We start from the raw sequence: 19,605 nt of genomic DNA on the forward strand, positions 1-19,605 counted from the left end.
GGAGAGGAAGAAGCAGGCTCCCTGCTCAGCAGGGAGCCCAAAACAGGGTTCAATCCCGCTTTATCCCAGGACCCTGGGATCATGACCTGAGCCAAAGGCAGACACTTAACTGACTGAGCCACCCAGGCACTGCTGAATATCTAAAAATTTTATAAGCAAAACTTAAAAAAGAATTGCCACAACAAATAAAAGGTGAAAATCTTTAATATAAATAATTCATACCAATTAAGACAAACATAACTCTAAGTATCACATACTAGAATACTAGAAGCTATTGAAATTCTGTAACACTTTATCTGCTCAAGAAGAAAAATAAAAATGCTGAGGCCACAAAATTAGTATACTATATATATTTTGGTCTCATTTTTATTTTAAAATGTTGCGCTATAAATGGATCAAAAGGATCCAGAAGGATAGAATGACAGTTTCAGAGCAGAAGACAATTAGGGTGTTTGAAAATATTTTTTCAACTTGTCTTTTTTTCCCCTTTTCTTCCCTTAAAGATTTTATTTATTTGAGAGAGAGAACACGCGTGAGCAGGGGAGGTGCAGAGGGAGAGGGACAAGCAGATTCTGTGCTGAGTGCAGAAGTGACGCAGGTCTTGATCCCAGGACCCTGAGATCATGACCTGAGCAGAAACCAAGAGTCAGATGCCTAACCAAATGAGGCACCCAGGCGCCCCTCAACTTGTCTTTTTTAAAAAATAAATTCGCAGTAATGTATTTGCTTTTATAAAAATTTTATTCAAAATTTCATTTTAGAAAAAAATGAAAAAAGCCAAATGCTACAGAGAAAAGACAGTAATCAACCACAACAAGGACTGCCCACTTTAAAAAATATATATTCTATTTATTTATTTGAGAGAGAGAGAGAGAGACAGCACAAGTGGGGGGAGGGACAGAGGGGGAGAAGGGGAGGTGGAGGGAGAGAATCTTTAGCTGACTCCACAGTGATCACAGAGTCTGATTTGGGCTCAATCCCACAATCCTGAGATCATGACCTGACCCAAAACCATGAGAGGGACACTTAACTGACTAGCCACCCAGGCTCCCCCAAACACTTCTTGAACCTATTCTTCTGTGTGTGCCACCTGATTTGTATATTGTCAGTCATAAGGCCAGTGAAGACAGTTGGTAGTCCAATCCAGTACTCTTTCTGCACTCTGGGGACCCACTGATTTCCATTCTCATATATAACGCCCTCCAGGGTTTTGTCTAGGGTCCTCCCAACTCCTGAGCTGATAATGTAAAGGCATTTTATATTATCTCTTTGCCTGTTCAATTACTACTGCTATGATGGTAACAATGAAAACTTCTAATCTGCTGACCCTCTTCTGTTGTTTTTTTATTTTTAAACAATCCCAGAAGTCCTCTCTCCCTTCTTATTCAGGTTAGATTCTACAGTCTCCCATCTTCACAGCATTTGATAACATTCTTGGACTGTATGTCTTTATCACCCTGGAGGAACCCTACTATCTGTTATTTTACCACCTACCCTAAAGAATCTGAGTGCTGTTTAAGAAAGTTACACAGCAGGGCGAATTAGTATTTATAAATTCATGAATATCAACATCAAAGGTGCCCTTTCATCATGCCTAGAATCCTATTATGTTTCTGTGGTAACTTACTCTCCCCTTTCTTTACAACAACTGTTTCAAACTTGTCCACATTCTTCAAACTGCCAAATCACCCACACTCCCCTCTGCTTCCAACAGAAGATTCCATCTTATTCCTTAAAGAAAAAAAGTTGATCTATCATATGGAAACTCCCTAAACTCTTCACTACTAAATGTACAAACCTGCCTAATATACATCCATCTTGTTCATCCTTACCTTCCCCTTCCTGTTCCTTCTCCCACCTAAGGCCCATTCCAACTTTTACATTTTAAATTTTAATCCTTCCCACCTTTTTCAGAAACCTGATATTCTTTATTTTCATTAATGCAGTCTCCTCTATTCTGAATCACTTTTTTAACTTTTTTGGGCCTCTGCCATATAAATCTCACTTTCCACAATAATTTGAGGAAAGACTAAACTGGTCATTGACACCTTATAAGAAGAAATACGGGGAAAATGATTTTTATTTTAAACTTTCTTTTAGTTGAATATATTTGACACATAACATTGTGAAAAATTTAAGGTGTATAACAAGTTAATCTGATACATGCATATGTTACAGGGAAAAGGATTTTTAAAGTAGGCTCCATGCCCAACGTGAGGACAGAACTCACAACCCCAAGATCAAGAGTCGCAGCTCTACTGACTGAGCCAGCCAGGCGCCCTGAAAATGGTTTTTGAAATACAAATTTGATCATGTCACCTCTCTGTTAAAGCTCATTTCTTACAACTTTTTTTTTTTAAAGAGAGGATAGAAGGGGGGAGAGGGAGAGAAAGAATCTTAAGCAGGCTCCACACCCAACATTGAGCCCAATGCAGGGTTCGATCTCAAAACCCCGAGATCATGACCTGGCCAAAATCCAAGAGTCGGACGCTTAACTGACTGAGCCACCAAGGCACCCCTCTTTTTTTTTTAAGATTTTATTTATCATAATATCTATCTATCTGACAAGGAATAAGAAAACAGGGGGAAGAGCAGAAGGAGAAGGACAAGCAGACTCCACACTGAGCACAGAGTCCGAAGCAGGGCTCAATCCCATGACCCTGAGATCATGACCTGAGCTGAAATCAAGAGTCAGACACTTAACCAACTGAGGCTCTTTTAATATTGCATTATCCAACCAACCACAAGACCTTTGCATATGCTGCGGTCTTTATCTGGAACGTTCTCCCTCACTTTATCTAAGACAGTTATTAACTGTATAGACGCTACAGCCAGACTGCCTGGATTCAAATCTCACCTCTGCCAGTTATTAGCTGTGTGACCTGGTTCACTCGTTTGCAAAATGGAAAGAGCAGTATTACCTATTTTACAGGATTATGAGAGGATAAATTAGTTATTTTGTATAAACTGCTTAGAATAGCACCTGGCACACACTAAATGCTCTATATAACAGTGCTAAATCAATGAACAAAATGGAGATGTACTCTAGCATAACAGGTGCCCAGACTCTGGAACCAGACTGCCTATGCATGATGTTTGGCTCTAAGATTTAAGTGCTGTGAGACCCTGGGCATATTACGTAGCTACTCAGTTTCTTCATCTGTAAAACAAGATAATAACCTATCTCATAGGTCTATTATGAGGATCAAAAGAATAAATACAGAAAGGGCTTAGAACACCATATGCATGCATGTATGTATGTACGTATACACACACACACACACTAGATATATATACATGTCCACAAACTATTATTATTTTCCAGTTATCAAGTATTACTTTCCCATAAAAGTCTTTTCTCAACCAGTTAGCCTAGGCAAGGGTCCCTCTGTTATTTTCACCTATAGCATTGTGTCCCTCTCCTTCAGAGTCCGTACTGCAGTTTCTAATTACAAATTTGTAACTAATTTATTTAGTGATTCATTAGCTTCTGTTTGTCCCACTAGATTATAAGTTCCATGATAAAGGAACTGAGATAGGTTTCACCCACTTGGTAAGCACCCTCAAATACCTACTGAATTAATATTGAAATGGCTAACCAAAATCTTTCAGAATGTTTGTATTCTATTTGAGAATGATCTGAAATATTTTATTACCAAGTAATGTATTAACATGATCAAGTAATATTAATTTTCAGATTTGGGAATAAAAATGGCCTTTAGAGGCTAAAATTGGAAATATAGTCAGGCTTTAAAGAATATGAATGACAAATGAATGATCATTAATAACCAGTACCCTTTCAAATTTAAGTGTTTATTTTTTTCATTTACTATAAACCATTTAAAAGTTTTTGCAAGAGGGAGGGCCTGGGTGGCTTAGTCAATTGGGCATTCAACTCTTGATTTTGGTTCAAGTCATGATCTCAGGGTTGTAGGATCGAGCCCTGTGTCAAACTCTGAGCTCAGTGGGGAGTCTGAGATTCTCTCTCTCTAAAATAAATGAATAAATCTTAAAGAAAAATAAAAGTTTTTGCAAGAGTAAGTTTTGAAGAGTAAAGTTCACTATGATTTTTTATTATCGTATGCTCTGGTGACTAATAACAGTGCCTAAAACAAGACAGGGCCTCTATAAAGATTTGTTCTCTAAGTATGTAAACATCAGCATGGTTACTGTATCTAATATTTATGTGTCACAACCAAACCTGGAAAGTTACAGCATTTGAACTACTGCAGAAAGCAGTATGGAAGCTTTGTTAGGGTGCATCTATACAACCAGAAACTCTGGCAACAACTTTATACCCCCCACAGCCCATAGTATGCTACAGTCACTACTTGCCAAATGAAAAATCTAATGGGAGATTTTTCATCTGATTGGAAATGTTTGAGATGAACACACTACCTTTTTGCAGTGCTAAGGACGCAAGGGGGAGTCACACATGTTCACAAACACCTGCTCTTACTGTACTGCTGGTGATTTCCGGTAGCTACTGAAAAACAGACCTAAAATCTACACTCAATCTTCTAATTTCCTTATAATCAGTAACTATAAAATAACAACTAATATCACATCTAATATTTATTTATTTTTTGAAGATTATTTATTTGACAGAGAAAGACACAGCGAGAGAGGGAACACAAGCAGGGGGAGTGGGAGAGGGAGAAGCAGGCTTCCCGCGGAGCAGGGAGCCCGATGCGGGGCTCGATCCCAGGACCCCAAGATCATGACCTGAGCCGAAGACAGTCGCTTAACGAACTGAGCCACTGAGGCGCCCCAACATCACATCTAATATCTAACGGCAAACTTGACAGATTGGCATATGTTGGGATTTTTATTGATTATAAGCACTCTACCTTAAACATTCCCATATAGGTTTCACTGAATAACTTTTTATTCATTATGAAAGCAAGCTCTATAGTAAACCATCACAACTTCCCATACCTGGTGTGTAAGTAAAACGTTGAGACTGGCTTTTTTTCCTCTTGCCATTGCAAAGATAAAAGTGCACCTGCACCGCAGCTGTAACTGCTGGGTTATGATATGGAGGAACTTCAAGGACAATGTGAGCCTAAGGAGCATGGAAAGCAAGATTGTGTTACACTCAGAACTAAAAATGAAATGCACCTGCTAAACTCAGCACAACTCATGAGTCTTAACTACCCAGTCTCTCCCATCATAGATCATTATGCACATCAACTGGTCATGTAAGTCATCTGGAGATTTACTCTATGAAACCCTAGTCTCAACAGAGATAAACTCTTTAAAGTAAACCACTAACGGAGAAATTACCTTTTAGTCATCCAACTGGGTTTCTAGTTGTAGCAGAAATAAAAACAGTCTTATATACTATGTAGTGAGATACTCTGCACTACTGAATATTACATGTTACTACTGATCTTAAGTGGAAGTCTGTTCTGCTTTTCAATCAGGTTTAATATTTCTTTATAGTTTATAGTTTAGATTTCTTCTTTTTAATAGTTTAGATTTCTTATCTTAAGTTTCATATTCAAAATGTTCTAAACTGGCAATATACAAAATCTTTCCCCACATAAAAAATAATTTTACACAAGCAGAGTGAAAACTGTTAGCCCCAAACCAATTGCAACCCTTAATCGAATTTCTCCAGGTCTCTGGAGAGCACTGTGCAGTGTTATTCTCTACCCCACAGAAGATTCTGTCACCATTCCAACCAGGATGAAGGGACCACAGCATTCAGTGGTGAATCCTGAAGGTTTAATGCTGAAAAGACGCAAATATCATGCTAAATACACAAACCCATGAGGGCTTGTTCTCCCCATTTTATATGTTCTTTACTGAATTTATTTGATTTTTTCACTGAATTCAGAGAAATAAATTAATAACATTAGTAAGAACCTTCTAATAAAAGGGAAAGACACCAATTGTTTATCTATCCTAAATTTAATTTTAGTGTCAGGAAAGTACCTATCTCATGTCCAAACTTCTAAAAATTCGAATTTACTTTTCTTTCACTCAACAGATAAAAGACTCATCTATAATATAAAGTAGCGTTATCCCATTTTCTTATCATGCTTCTTAAGTATGTCAAAAGAAATAAAGTACATTTCTTACCCCTTGACATTTTTCCCTGATTATTTTCCCTTCTACCTCCCACTGAGGTCGTCCATCTATTGAAAGAAACAATTTACAGTTAAAAGTAATTCAAGTCAGAAAGTATATAAACAAAATCTAATGCATTTAGTATCACAAGCTTATTGGCAAAGGGATTCTTTTTCTCAATGACTTCCATTATGAAAATAAAATATGTACCCATGAGAAAAAACAGGGAGAAAGATCTTGGGCTACCTGAGTTAGCAGGCCCCACAGTTTACTCTATCAAGTGACATTTGAAAAATCCTCTGAGAGCACCTCCACCAAGGGGTAACCAATTTCTGCTTGTATACCTTAGGTAATGGGAAACTCACTCCCTCACCAAGTAACCCATTTTATCTCTGGACAGTCATTGCTGCTGGAAAGCTCTTCATGATAAATGAAATCTGCCTCCTTATAATATCCCATCACTGGTTTAAGAACTACTCCTTGCAGGCCACCTATCCAAAAAATCTTGAGTGGTTCTCTACAAGACAGTATTCCAAATATTTAAAAACAGCTATATTTGCATGTGTCTCCTCTTCTGTTGGCTAGCAACCCCAGTTCTGCATCTAACTCCTACACAGTATTTTAGCCTTCCTGCCCACTCTTCTTTGAACATTCCTCCAGTGTGACCATCCCCCTCCAAATGTACCGAGCCCAGAACTGAATAATCCAAGTGGGAAATGACCCAGCATGGTAGAGAATGACTAGGCTCTTGCCACCTTATGTGAAGGTGCTGCGTCTGTTAGAAGTTTTCTGGGGCAACTGCACCATACTGACTTACACTTAGTGTGCAGTCAGCAAGTTTCCCTCAGTCCACTACATTTCCTACCATCAAGTTCAAACTCCTACTTACGTGTTTTTCCCCTGCAACCCTTATTAGGTTAATTTCTCCCTACTAGACTTAGATTGCTTGGCTTGCCAAGATCTTTTTATTTATTTTTTTCCCAAAACTTTATTTATTTATTTTTTTAAAGATTTTATTTATTTGACAGAGAGAGACACGGCAAGAGAGGGAACACAAGCAGGGGGAGTGGGAGAGGGAGAAGCAGGCTTCCCGCTGAGCAGGGAGCCTGATGAGGGGCTGGATCCCAGGACCCTGGGATCATGACCTGAGCCGAAGGCAGACACTTAACCGACTGAGCCACCCAGGTGCCCCGCCAAGATCTTTTTAGACACTGATGGTCTCTGAATATATTTGCTAGGCTTTCCAGATTTGTGTCACCGAAAGATCTGGCCAGCACATTTTCTGTCTCTTCATCTCAAGTGAATTGTTCCCCTGGGGAGAACCCCAACTGCTACTAAAGCTCTCACTCCAGTCTGACGTGCAGTCTAAAGCATTCTTTTTTAAGTCACGGGCATTTGCCCATTGACTAATCCATACAAGTATCTTCAGAGTTAGCATGACTTCTTCATCTGGTCTGTGAGGGTATCAGAAAAGGCTCAGGGGCACCTGGGTGGCTCAGTCGTTAAGCGTCTGCCTTCGGCTCAGGTCATGATCCCAGGTCCTGGGATCGAGCCCCGCATCAGGCTCCCTGCTCAGCGGGAAGCCTGATTCTCCGTCTCCCACTCCCCCTACTTGTGTTCCTGTTCTCGCTATCACTCTCTCTGTCAAATAAATAAATTAAATCTTTAAAAAAAAAAAAAAAAGAAAAGGCTCAAACACCTTCTAAATTGTGACTATCATTTTCCAGTCCAGTAACTAGATAATGGCTACCCTTGGACACAAGAGACACTACAGACAAATGCTATGCCTACACAGAAATACAGCTCAGCTCAACAATCATCTGCTGGGTCCTGACGTGCCAGGCACTTTGGGTTACTGAGATAATGACGATAGGATATTCTTACCTTCAGTCTGTGGATGAAAGACAAATACAAACAGTTCGTTACAATAAAATGTGGTGGTTACAGTAACCAGTAAAGGTGCACTCTGGATGTGCCAAGAGAACAGAAGTCAGGGTCCTTACCCTAGCCTTGGTGTAAGGGTATAAGACAAAGACGGTTTTTTCCTGCGTTCTTGAACTGAGGCTTAAAAATCAGGTAGAACTCAAGTGATGCGGGGTGGGGGTGGGGGGGAAGTCTAGGCAGAAGAGAGGGCATGAGCAAAGCCTAGATGGCAAGAAACTACACGATACAGGGAACCATAAGCAGTTGTGTTGGTGGGATATAAAGTATGAGGCAGGGAGCAATAAGAAATGAGGCTGGAAAGAAAGGCAATAGATTGTGACCTAAATGCCATGTGAAGGGGCCTAAAATATGAAGGGACTACTGATGGTGCTTTCAGAATGGGAGTTACATATTCACACCTGCAATTTCATCTGAAACCAGTAACTGCTACCATTTAACATGATTCAATTTAAAACAAAAGCACTCAAAAATAAAGTTCTGAGTTAAATGAATTCTATAATGAAACTGCCTTACATACATACATACATATTTATTATATTCAGGCACAAATGAATTTTTATAATGGAAAGGGGTAGCTCTGAGATACTATCTCTTCCTTATACTTATGTTTATTGTCTGCTTCCCCAATAGAAGGTAGACCGTCAAAGCAAGCAACCTGAAGATTTTATTCACTATTATATTCCCAATGCCTAGACTAATGTCTGTCATGTAACAGTTGCTTCATAAATAATTGATGAATTAATAAATTGTGAAACAGAACTGATACTTCTTGAAGACAGGCAGGTATTGGTCAGGATCAAAGGAGCTGGAAGGAAGTGAATTTTAAAGGGAAATCACACATGGAAAAATATGGTTTCCGGCCTAAGAATAGGAAGACATAACATTATTAATCAAGTTAGGAGACTCACTGAGATGAACTGATTTGTTAAGTCTGACATTTTTTTATATTTTAAGTATCAGTGGGCCATTTACTCAATATTCGGTGGGTACTTTAAAGCACATGTTAGAAGTTTAAAAGAAATAATGTGGCTATAGATAGAGATATGATGGTTGATGAAATTTTCTAGAATGAAGGAATATAATGAAAAGAAAGCTGAACCAGAGAACCTTGGGAAACATCTATATTTAAGGGCCAGAAAAACTGATAAGTAAAGATGAGTGGGGATAGTTAAAAACGTGCCAAGAACCAGGTAAGTACAATCACAGAAAGGCCAAGAAAAAAAAGACTATCAAGGAGGAGAGTGGGTAGCTGACTGTCAAAGTTTTAGGTTATGTTTCAATACAGAAGATAGAAGAGTAAGTAGCAGGTAAGGAAATGAAGGCAGATGACATTACTTTTTTGAGAGGTTGGATGATAAATGAAAGAAATAAAATGATAGTGGGCGCCTGGGTGGCTCAGTTGGTTGAGCGACTGCCTTCGGCTCAGGTCATGATCCTGGAGTCCCTAGATCAAGTCCTGCATTGGGCTCCCTGCTCTGCGGGGACTCTGCTTCTCCCTCTGACCCTCCCCGCTCTCATGTGCTTGCTCTCTCTCATTCTCTCAAATAAATAAATAAAATCTTTAAAAAAAAAAAAAAGAAATAAAATGATAGTTTGTGAGGATGACAGAATCAAGGGAAAGAGAATGGTTTAGTATGAAAAAATTTAAACTTATTTAAACTCCAAGAAAAAGTATTCAGTGGAAAAAGGTACTGAAATCATAAGAGGCAGTGAAGATAATGTATAGCCTTTTTAAATACTTAAGTTTTAAAAAGATGAAAGCATGAAAAATGAATGAGATTACCATTTAAATTAAGAAAAAGAAACATATTAAGCCCCCAAAAAATGAAAAGAAAAAAAAAAAATACAGAAACCAGGGAATACAGAAACTGACAGGATCAATAAAATCAAAGTACTCTGGAAACACTGACGAAAAAATCAGAGTTGGCACAAATAATAGCAGGAATACATTTTTTAAAAGGGATATAATTCCAGATGCAGAAATATAGTATCATAACCAAATTAATGTCAACAAATTTGAAAACTTGAGTGAAATAATTAAAATCCTTGTGTGAAATAATAGGGAAATATATATTGGTCTTTGCCTCTGGTTCCTGGAATAAAGCTCCTAAAATTCTTTAATATATTCTTTTAATGATTTTATTTATTTATTTGTCAGAGAGAGAGCACGCACGCTCACAAGCAGAGGGAGCAGCAGGCAGAGGGAGAAGCAGGTCCCCCGCTGAGTAGGGAGCCCGATGTGGGACTAGATCCCAGGACTCTGGGATCATGGCCTGAGCCAAAGGCAGATGCTTAACCAGCTAAGCAAGCCAGGCATCCCAGAGCTCCTAAAATTCTTACAATTTCCTAAGTGGTAAGAACTCCAGGAATAGCTTTTGTTCTTGTATTTGGTCTTTGACCCCAGTTCCTGACACAGAGGTCTTAAATCCCTTGGAATTTCCTGCGTGATAGGACTATCTCTTGTTCTAAGGAGGTGACTCTTGGTAGGCTCCTGGATGGAGTCTGGTCACCAAAAAGACCAAGCCATGATTAGAAGCTTGGAACTTTCAGTCCCACCTCCATTCTCCAGAGAGGGGAGAGGGGCTAGAAATGGAATAATCAATCAAGACTGTGTGGTGAAGCCTCCATAAAAATTCTAAATTACTGCAGAGTTTGGGGGAACTTCTGGGTTGTCAAACACATGGAGGTGGCTGGGATAGTGGCATGTCCATAGAGGATACAGAAGCTCTGCACCTTCCCATATACCCTACTCCATGTATTTCTTCCACCTGGATGTTCATCTGTATCCTTTATGATATCCTCTACTATATATTAAACTGGTAAATGTAAGTAAGTGTTGCTCTGAGTTCTCCTCTACCAAATGATCAAATCCAAGACGGAAGTCATGGGAACCTCTGATCTGTAGCCAAGTCAGACAGAAGTTGTGGGCACCTACTATTTTCGACTGGCATTTGAGGCAGTCTTATGGGACTGAGCCCCTAACCTGTGGTTTGTGCTAACTCCAGTTACTGTCAGAATTGAATTTAATTAAGAACATCCAGTTCATGTCAAAGAATTGGTTGATATATGGGAAACCCACACATCTGGAGTCAGAAGTATTATGATTGTGGCAACAATGTGAGAGTAAAGGAGAAACAGATTGAGGGTTTTGTTTTTGTTTTTGTTTTTAACCTGGAAAAATATAAATCACAAAAAATAACTCAAGAAGAAATAAACTTGGGGCGCCTGGGTGGCTCAGTCGTTAAGTGTCTGCCTTCGGCTCAGGTCATGGTCACAGGGTCCTGGGATCGAGCCCTGCATCAGGCTCCCTGCTCCACGGGAAGCCTGCTTCTCCCTCTCCCACTCTCCCTGCTTGTGTTCCCTCTCTCGCTGTCTTTCTCTGTCAAATAAATAAATAAAATCTTTAAAAAAAATCCACAAAACTTAAATGGTCCCTATACCCATGAATAGAATCATAACAGAATTTAATAGTCCCACAAAGCCCCCAGCCCAGAAGGTTTCAGAAATGAGCTCAACTACATGTTTATAGGAAGGTGAAATTATAAGACACACACCTGGGGAGTGGGAAAAAGTGAGGCACTTCCCCAACTCACTTTGATATCCAGAATACATAAACAATCTTATAAGGCAGTAAGAAAATGAAAACTGACTCAATGGAAAAAAATGGGCAAAAAACACCAACAGATATTTACATAAAAAAGGATACATGAATGACCCACAACACCCTCAATAAATGTCAGGCAAATTCAAATCCAATGTTCAAGATACCATTTTACACCTACCAGATTAACAAAATTTAAGAATTATGACATTACTATGTATGCCCATCAGGTGATAAGAACTAAAATGTTCATAGCAGCACTGTTAGCTACTGTTTGGTAATGCCAACAACTGGACACAGCCCAAATGTCCAGTGAGAAAACAGATAATAAACTGGCATGTTCATTCAGTAAAACTATGTAGAAGTGAAAGTGAAAGATCTTCTATTACATGGATCAATCCTAAAACATTAACGGTGACCTCTATCAAAAGCAATTTTCAGAAGAATATATGCACTGTTATACGTAGTTCAAAACCAGAGAAAACACATAAAACTATAAAGAAAAGCACTGATCGATTTAGGAGTAGGATCCATTTGGGAAGGGGCCTCAAGAGGTCTTCAGAGATAAATGTCTTACTTCTTAAACTGGGTAGCAGATATGAGTTTCTGTTATATTCTTCTTATAAAAAGGTATTTCACAATTTTAAAAATGCTTTAAAAAATGAGAAGGAATAACTGATGGAAAATGTTCTGTTTTTCCATGCACCTCCACCACCCCACAGGGTCCTGAGACACTGTGTGAGACGAGGGAGGTACTGGTTTTTTACTTTTTGTAGAGGTGGTCCCTGTCCTCCAGGAGCTTAATGGAAAAATGTTTTATTTTTATTTTTTTAAAGATTTCTTTTTATTTAACTGACAGAGAGAGAGAGACACAGCGAGAGAGGGAACACAAGCAGGGGGAGCGGGAGAGGGAGAAGCAGGCTTCCCGCCGAGCAGGGAGCCTGATGCGGGGCTCGATCCCAGGACCCTGGGATCATGACCTGAGCTGAAGGCAGACGCTCAACCGACTGAGCCACCCAAGTGCCCCGGAAAAATGTTTTAAATAGGCTCAAGAAGGGCTAAATCAAACATCCTGATAGTCCTAGGATTCTTCTACATTTCTGAAAAATGAAGATATAATTTACATATTTAACATAAAACTCACCCATTTAAAGTATAAAATTGAGAGATTTTTAGTATGTTCACAGAGCTGTACAACCACCATCACTATCTAATTCCAGAAACCCCGTGCGCATTAATAGTCACTCCCCTCCCTCCAATAGGGGCAACCACTAATCTACTTTCTGTGTTTATGGATTGCTGATTTGGGACATTGTGCACGGACTCCTTTCACCTAGCACATTTTTAAGGCTCATTCATGTTGTGTTATGAATCAGTACTTTATTCTTTTTTATGGCTGATTAACATCCCATTGTATGGATAGACCCCAGTTTGCTTATCCATGTAACAGTTGATGATCATTTGGGTTGTTCCCATTTTTTGGCTATGATGAATAATGTGGTGATAAGTATGTGTATCTAAGTTTCTGTGCAACATATTGTCAATTCTCTTGAGTATACGTATACATAGGAGTAGAAATACTGGGGGTTCTTCTATTTTTGAGACATCCTTAATGAGAATTCAACATTTATATGAAAATTTAAGAAATGTATGGCTTACAAAAAAAAAAATCTGTATAAATGATGTCTGTAGCTTTAGGAAAACTATTTTGTGATTAATGTTAGTGAAACATCTGAATAATTTCTTTTACCCTGTCTACCCCTTATTTTGAGGTCAATAAACTCAAATCTTATTTACCTTGTCCTTTTTCAAGAAAAATGATTTTGGATTCCGGAAGAAAATTAGATCCAGTCACAACCATTTCATGACCTCCATTTACAGAACAACTGTTGATACTGTACTTCTCAATATGAGGAAGTTCTTGAGCAGACCGCTGAGCTGTTTTTTTTTTTTTTTAAAGAGTTGAGAAGAAACAAAGTATTAGTTTAAAATATTCCACACATAAATGATAAATTAAAGCTATACAATAAAAATAAAGAGAAGCAAACTCTGGGCTTTTAAAGTTTGAGACAGTGGTAACAATATCCACTATTATTTAGAAAACAAAATAGATTTATTAGATTTGTGTGATTTCTAAATAATTTTCTAATAACTGTAAAGAAACCAATAGAGAAAAATTAATCAATGCCTGCAACTTCATATTGACTCCAAAACATTAATTTCATCCACTTTTCTCCTTTTAGCTTGTCTTCAATACGTTTCTTCCTTACAACTGTTAAAATTGATAAATCTAATGTAACTATAAAAAGCAAATTAATCCAAACATAGGTAATTATATTGCATACAATTAAAAGAAGACAAGTTTCTAAAGGACAAACATGAATTAGCTCTTTCCCCAAGAAAGTATCTAGGGGCGCCTGGCTCAGTCGTTAAGCGTCTGCCTTTGGCTCAGGTCATGATCCCAGGGTCCTGGGATTGAGCCCCGCATCAGGTGCCCTGCTCGGCGGGAAGCCTGCTTCTCCCTCTCCCCCTGCTTGTGTTGCCTCTCTCGCTGTCTCTCTGTTAAATAAATAAATAAACCTTAAAAAAAAAAGTATCTAGATCATCACCGAGACAACAGGATTCCATTCTGTGCAATTTTCTAAATAACTGAAGCATACATGAAGTACATACTGAATTTTAAAAAAGGCAAGTAAATGTTTCTACAGTGCACTGCACTCTTCCTTCCCAGGGTATGTGAACATAATTTTTCTTAGTGCCTTAAGGTCAGTCTTTAAATTATCAACTTTTATAAAATGACCTTGGTCACCTTTCTCTGATATTGCCTGATTTCAAGTTGTTATATTTTGTGAGATCCTATCTCTTGAGTTTTCTTTTCTCTCTTTGTTTTTTAACTGCCTAAGCTTTAAGCTACAGATTATACTTCTTTTGACTGCTAAGATTCTCTAAGGGTTTCTTCTTGCCAAATGCCTAATTAGGTTTCTCTCTGGATTAAAACAAACAAAAAAAGTATGGATTATGTGCTCTTCTTCACAGCTGGAAAACTGGTCTACTTTTAGTTCTACTTTGTGGGTGGAAAATTGGTGGCTTTGAGGGTCAGTTGTGTTTTGTTGGCTAGAACAACATTTTAAAGAAATTTAAACTTGAATGCCTTTAGGAAGCATACATTCCCAGTTCACTATGGCTCTTGACTCTCCCAAGTATTTAATATCAAGCCACAAAATGTATGTGAATTGGAATCACTGCCTCAAAGAGAATGTTAAAACAGACCCTTTTTCATAGGAGATGGGTCTGGGATTTAGGATCAACTACCACTTGGAAAGTATTGAGCCCTAACCTAGATCTCAGAAAATACTTATGTTCCAAATGGCTGAGAGAAGGGGAATGAAAATAAGCACTGGTTGCCTAAGAGGTAGACTGTTTAAAGTTTTAGATATTTATGGTAGAAACTAGCCACCATGGGTACATTCAAAGTAACAGCAAAAATGTGTTCAACAAATGGCAAAGTCATAACAAGCAGGTAAGCTCAACTAAAACATATTATATATAAATGTAAAGACAAAAAAAAAAAATCCAAAAAAAGGTTAATAGTGACTACCTCAGGGTAGTGGTATTACAAAAGATTTTCATACTACTCTTTGCACCGTTCTGCATTTCTATATTCTCAACAATAATCACATATTAATTTAATAAACTAAAAGAAAAAATAGAAAATGATTTTAGAATAACTTCATCTCAAAAACTCAAATTACTCTATGAACTTAAATTACTTAAATTAACTTTGCTGGGGCGCTTGGGTGGCTCAGTTGGTTGAGCATCTGCCTTCGGCTCAGGTCATTGTCCTGGGATCAAGCCCTGCGCGAGGCTCCCTGCTCCGCGGGAAGCCTGCTACTCCCACTCCTCTCTGCTTGTGCTCTCTCTCGCTATCTCTGTCACTATCTCTCTCTCTCAAATAAATAAGTAAAATCTTTAAAAAAAATTATCTCTGCTAAAAAGTAGAGACATATATGCTTATGTTGGCACAGAACAGTCAGGCATGATAATAAAAACAATGGCAATGACAGCTGCTTCTAAGAAGGAAATAGTTGACCTGGAAATTTGTTTTTCACTCTATATTCTTTTTGAATTTTGTAGCATGTACCTGTATTGTCTGTTAAAATTTAATACAAAACTACTTCTACAGTGAATTCTATTACCATCAATTTGCTCAGTGATTCCAAAGTCAACTGGGAAATAATAAAGTAATAGTCCAATTCAACAAACAGCAAAAAGGAGCACAGCAAGTTAATACCAGTTTGATCCCAAATTAGGAATGCATGTGTTTCACAGAAATAAAATGGTACAACTGAAAGAGCACTAAGAAAGCCTGCGTTCTAGGCACAGCTCTCACCAACAAGCAAATAAGCCTGAATGAGTACTTCAGATACTTGCGCCTCAGTTTCCTCCTACACAAAATTAAGACATAGACTTAGAACACTTCTAAGTCTATGTCCTAAACATCTAAACAGCAGTCTCAAAATTTCAGTCCTGCCAGCTAACTGCCAGAGGTTCACAGTTCTCCAGGGCTTGAGTAGATACCAGGTTCTAGGGCCTGTTCTCATTTCTTGCCTTTGTAAATTGGGGCGGGGGTGGGGGGAGCATTCACTTTCTCAATCTGATGTAAATAGATTAATGGTAAAACAAACAAACCAAAAAATAAACTCCTAAAAGTCTTTAGCTGAGGCATCAGCTTGCAGAGATAGGCATCTTCCAACAAGAAGGCTCACATTTTAATTACACAAAGGTGACCAAGGGTAACTTAGTATCAGAACCACAGCTTCAGTTGGTTCTCTGATGTCATCAAGCCCACATTCCTTATTTATAGGTAAGAAAACTGTGGTCAAGATAATTTGTTTATATTCCCACAGCTATGTATGGTCAAATTATCGTGAGAACCCATTTTCTAACTCCAAGATCAGTACTCCTCCCACCTAAATACGTAGCTTATTTCCATACAAGAAAATCGCATTAGCTATCCAATCTCTGTGCCTCAGTTTATACTTTTGATCCAAATATTACATTATAAGCAAACTAGAAAATGGCTTATTATAAACAAAATCTGAAAACATCACCACAAGCTCACTTACAGCACTCAACAGGTATGGAAGCTGTCTGCAGAGAAAGGACTTTTCCATTGGGCTGTGGGATGTGCACACGGAACACAAGTCGTACTCTAGTATTCTTTCTGCCAATATCAGTTTCTCCTTTTCGAAGTTCTATATCTGAATTGCGGAGTTTCAAAATACCTGCACAGTCAATACTAGGGAGAAAAATAAACAAAATTTATTTGCTTACTGATACTTGGTGGTCCTCAACAACTTAGCTCAACTTGGCAGGAAAGAACTATCACTACCTAAAATCAGGTCAAAAAAGAAAGATGTATAGAGTGCCTGAGTGGCTCAGCTGGTTAAGCATCTGACTCTTGATCTCAGCTCAGGGCTTGAACTCAGAATTGTGAGTTCAAGCCCCACATTGGGTGTAGAGCCCACTTTAAAAAAAAAAAAAAAAAAAGATGTATGACTGCTATTTTCTCCTATTTCAATTTTGAGATTAAAAATGTTTTCAATGACAATGTATAATGGTAGGCATGGTAGACTGTCTAAAAAGATGGCTGTTAATTCCTCCCCATTCTTGTATCTGCATACCACTTCTCCCATCAAGAGGTGGAGTACCTAGCTACCTCTCCTTGAAAGCTGGCCTTATGATTTGCTTTGACAAACAGAATGTAATCAATTGATACAGTGTAAGTTATGAGCCCAGCACTTAAGCCTCATAACTTCCACTTTTGCTCTCTTAGAGCCCTGAGCCACCATAAAGTCCAACTGGCAAGCTGGAGAGAAAGGCCAAGACAATCCTCAACTACTCTAGCCATCCCAGCCTCTTGGATGTTCGAAACCCAGCTGAGCTCCCAGATGAATTCAGGTGCATGAGTGATCCCAGGTGACACCACATGAATGGACCAGCTGAGTCCAGCCAACCCTAAGAATCATGAAAATAATGAACAGTTATTACTTTGAGCCACTAAATTTTAGAGTGGTTTGTTTTCCAGAACTAGGTAAGTGAAATACAAAGTAAAAAGACTGTTTAATTCTATATAACCAGGCCAGAAAAGATTAACTTGTAGGACTACAAATCAGTCATTAATAGCATTTTTAGACTTTTCTAGTGGTATGTTAATTAGTAAAAACAATCCATCAGACTAAGATTCTTTCATTTCTAAAGTATGCACATATAAAATTAAAGTTTTCGCATTTAAGTTCTAACATTTCATTATCTTCAAAATTTGTTACTTGTATGGCTGCTTGACACACAATCGGTAGGAAACAACAGTACCTAAAACATATGTTTGTATTCACATATGGAAAGAAAGCAAACGGATTTAATAATCAACATTCTAGTTAAAGTTTACTCTCTCTTGTGGTATTCCTTGTCATCTGTCCTTTTGCTTTATCTACCCCAACAGTCCCAACTCCAGTGCTCACTGCCCAGAGGCTGCAGCAGTTGTTGTGAGGACAATATGTGTTAAAGAACTAGGTTATCGGGCGCCTGGGTGGCTCAGTTGGTTAAGCGACTGCCTTCGGCTCAGGTCATGATCCTGGAGTCCCGGGATCGAGTCCCGCATTGGGCTCCCTGCTCAGCGGGGAGCCTGCTTCTCCCTCTGACCCTCCCCCCTCTCATGTGCTTTCTCTCATTCTCTCTCTCAAATAAATAAATAAAATCTTTAAAAAAAAAAAAAGAACTAGGTTATCAAGATAAGAACCAGTAAAGCACAAAAAAGAATCCCAAAAGGATGAATACTTTCATGTTCAGAAAGACACAGAAGAAATTTCCAAAAAAGGAAATACTTTTGAAAATAAATAGTTGCCATTTATGGATAACAAATTATATTTAACTAATACTGAACACCTGCACTTTAGCTCAACCAGTATTGATCAAATTGTATCAGGTAGTGATTATCCATCTTAGTATGTCAATAGGAGTCTTTAAGGGGAAAGAAATACCAGATTATCCATTTTATTGAGTTTTGAGGGAAGGTATTTTATATAAATATATGTATGTATTATTTTATTTTATATTTTTAAACTCTACCCCCATCACGGGGCTCAAACTCACAACCCTGAAATCAAGAGTCACATGCTCTACTGACCTGAGACACTTAGGTGACCCGAAGGAAGGTATTTTAGCAGAGTTAAGTTTCTAAGAGAAGATTTGGAATGAGTATCAGAAATGACAATCTCAAAACTTTGGCTACATGGGGCGCCTGGGTGGCTCAGTTGGTTAAGCATCTGCCTTCAGCTCAGGTCACGATCCCAGAGTCCTGGGATGGAGCCCCGCGTTGGGCTCTCTGCTCAGTGCGGAGCCTGCTTCTCCCTCTATTGCTCCCCCTGCTTGTGCCTGCTCTCGGTCTGTCAAATAAATAAAATCTTAAAAAAACAAACAATAAAAACCCGCAAAATATCTCTGGCTACAAAATCCAAGAAAAGACCAGACCAACAAAAAAACCACACATAAAGGAATAAAAATAACTATTAATTCGATTTACAAGTATGAATATATTTTATTTTTTTTAAGTTTTTTTTTTTTAAAGATTTTATTTACATATTTGACAGAGAGAGTGTACAAGCAGGGAGAGCGGCAGGGAGAGGGAGGCAATCCCAGGACCTTGGGACCATGACCCATTTGGAAGGCAGATGCTTAACCAACTGAGACACCCAGGCGCCCCTTCTAGTTGCTTCTTATTCAACCCTTTTTGGGACACACACAATGTTGCCACAAGCTTTCTTACAGAATTCCTGTCCCCAACAGGCCAGGGTGGACAGAATGGCCAGAGAAACTTCAGGTGTGTATCTGGCAGGGTGGGATGAGGGCACTATCTGCATGTAACTAGTAACAATGGTATTTCTGCAGCTTTGTCCTTTCTGATCTGATCCAGGCAGGCAATATAT

The 19,605-nt window shown here is 38.6% G+C and overlaps 1 protein-coding gene across 8 annotated transcripts in view; it reads right to left on the reverse strand.

Annotated features, from left to right (window-relative positions):
* Positions 1-19,605, reverse strand: part of NFATC3 (nuclear factor of activated T cells 3) — a 121,172-nt gene that overhangs the window by 33,993 nt on the left and 67,574 nt on the right. For 6 of the 8 annotated variants that reach the window (XR_010408059.1, XR_010408060.1, XM_054511286.2 and 3 more), the window contains 4 exons: positions 16,747-16,919; positions 13,418-13,558; positions 6,088-6,143; positions 4,939-5,065 (listed from right to left, as the gene is read on the reverse strand). Coding sequence is in view for 6 of the 8 variants with exons in the window: in XM_054511286.2 (XP_054367261.1) it covers positions 4,939-5,065; positions 6,088-6,143; positions 13,418-13,558; positions 16,747-16,919 (497 nt within the window). In the remaining 2 variants the exon portion in view is untranslated. Of the gene's footprint in view, positions 1-4,938; positions 5,066-6,087; positions 6,144-13,417; positions 13,559-16,746; positions 16,920-19,605 lie in introns of those variants that run through there. The other 2 variants (XM_064580695.1, XM_064580696.1) reach the window with 2 other exon arrangements.

This window comes from Mirounga angustirostris, unplaced genomic scaffold, assembly GCF_029215605.1.
Source record: "Mirounga angustirostris isolate CCGP_5_RB_7025 unplaced genomic scaffold, mMirAng1.0.hap1 SCAF_16, whole genome shotgun sequence".
NCBI lineage: Eukaryota > Metazoa > Chordata > Mammalia > Carnivora > Phocidae > Mirounga > Mirounga angustirostris.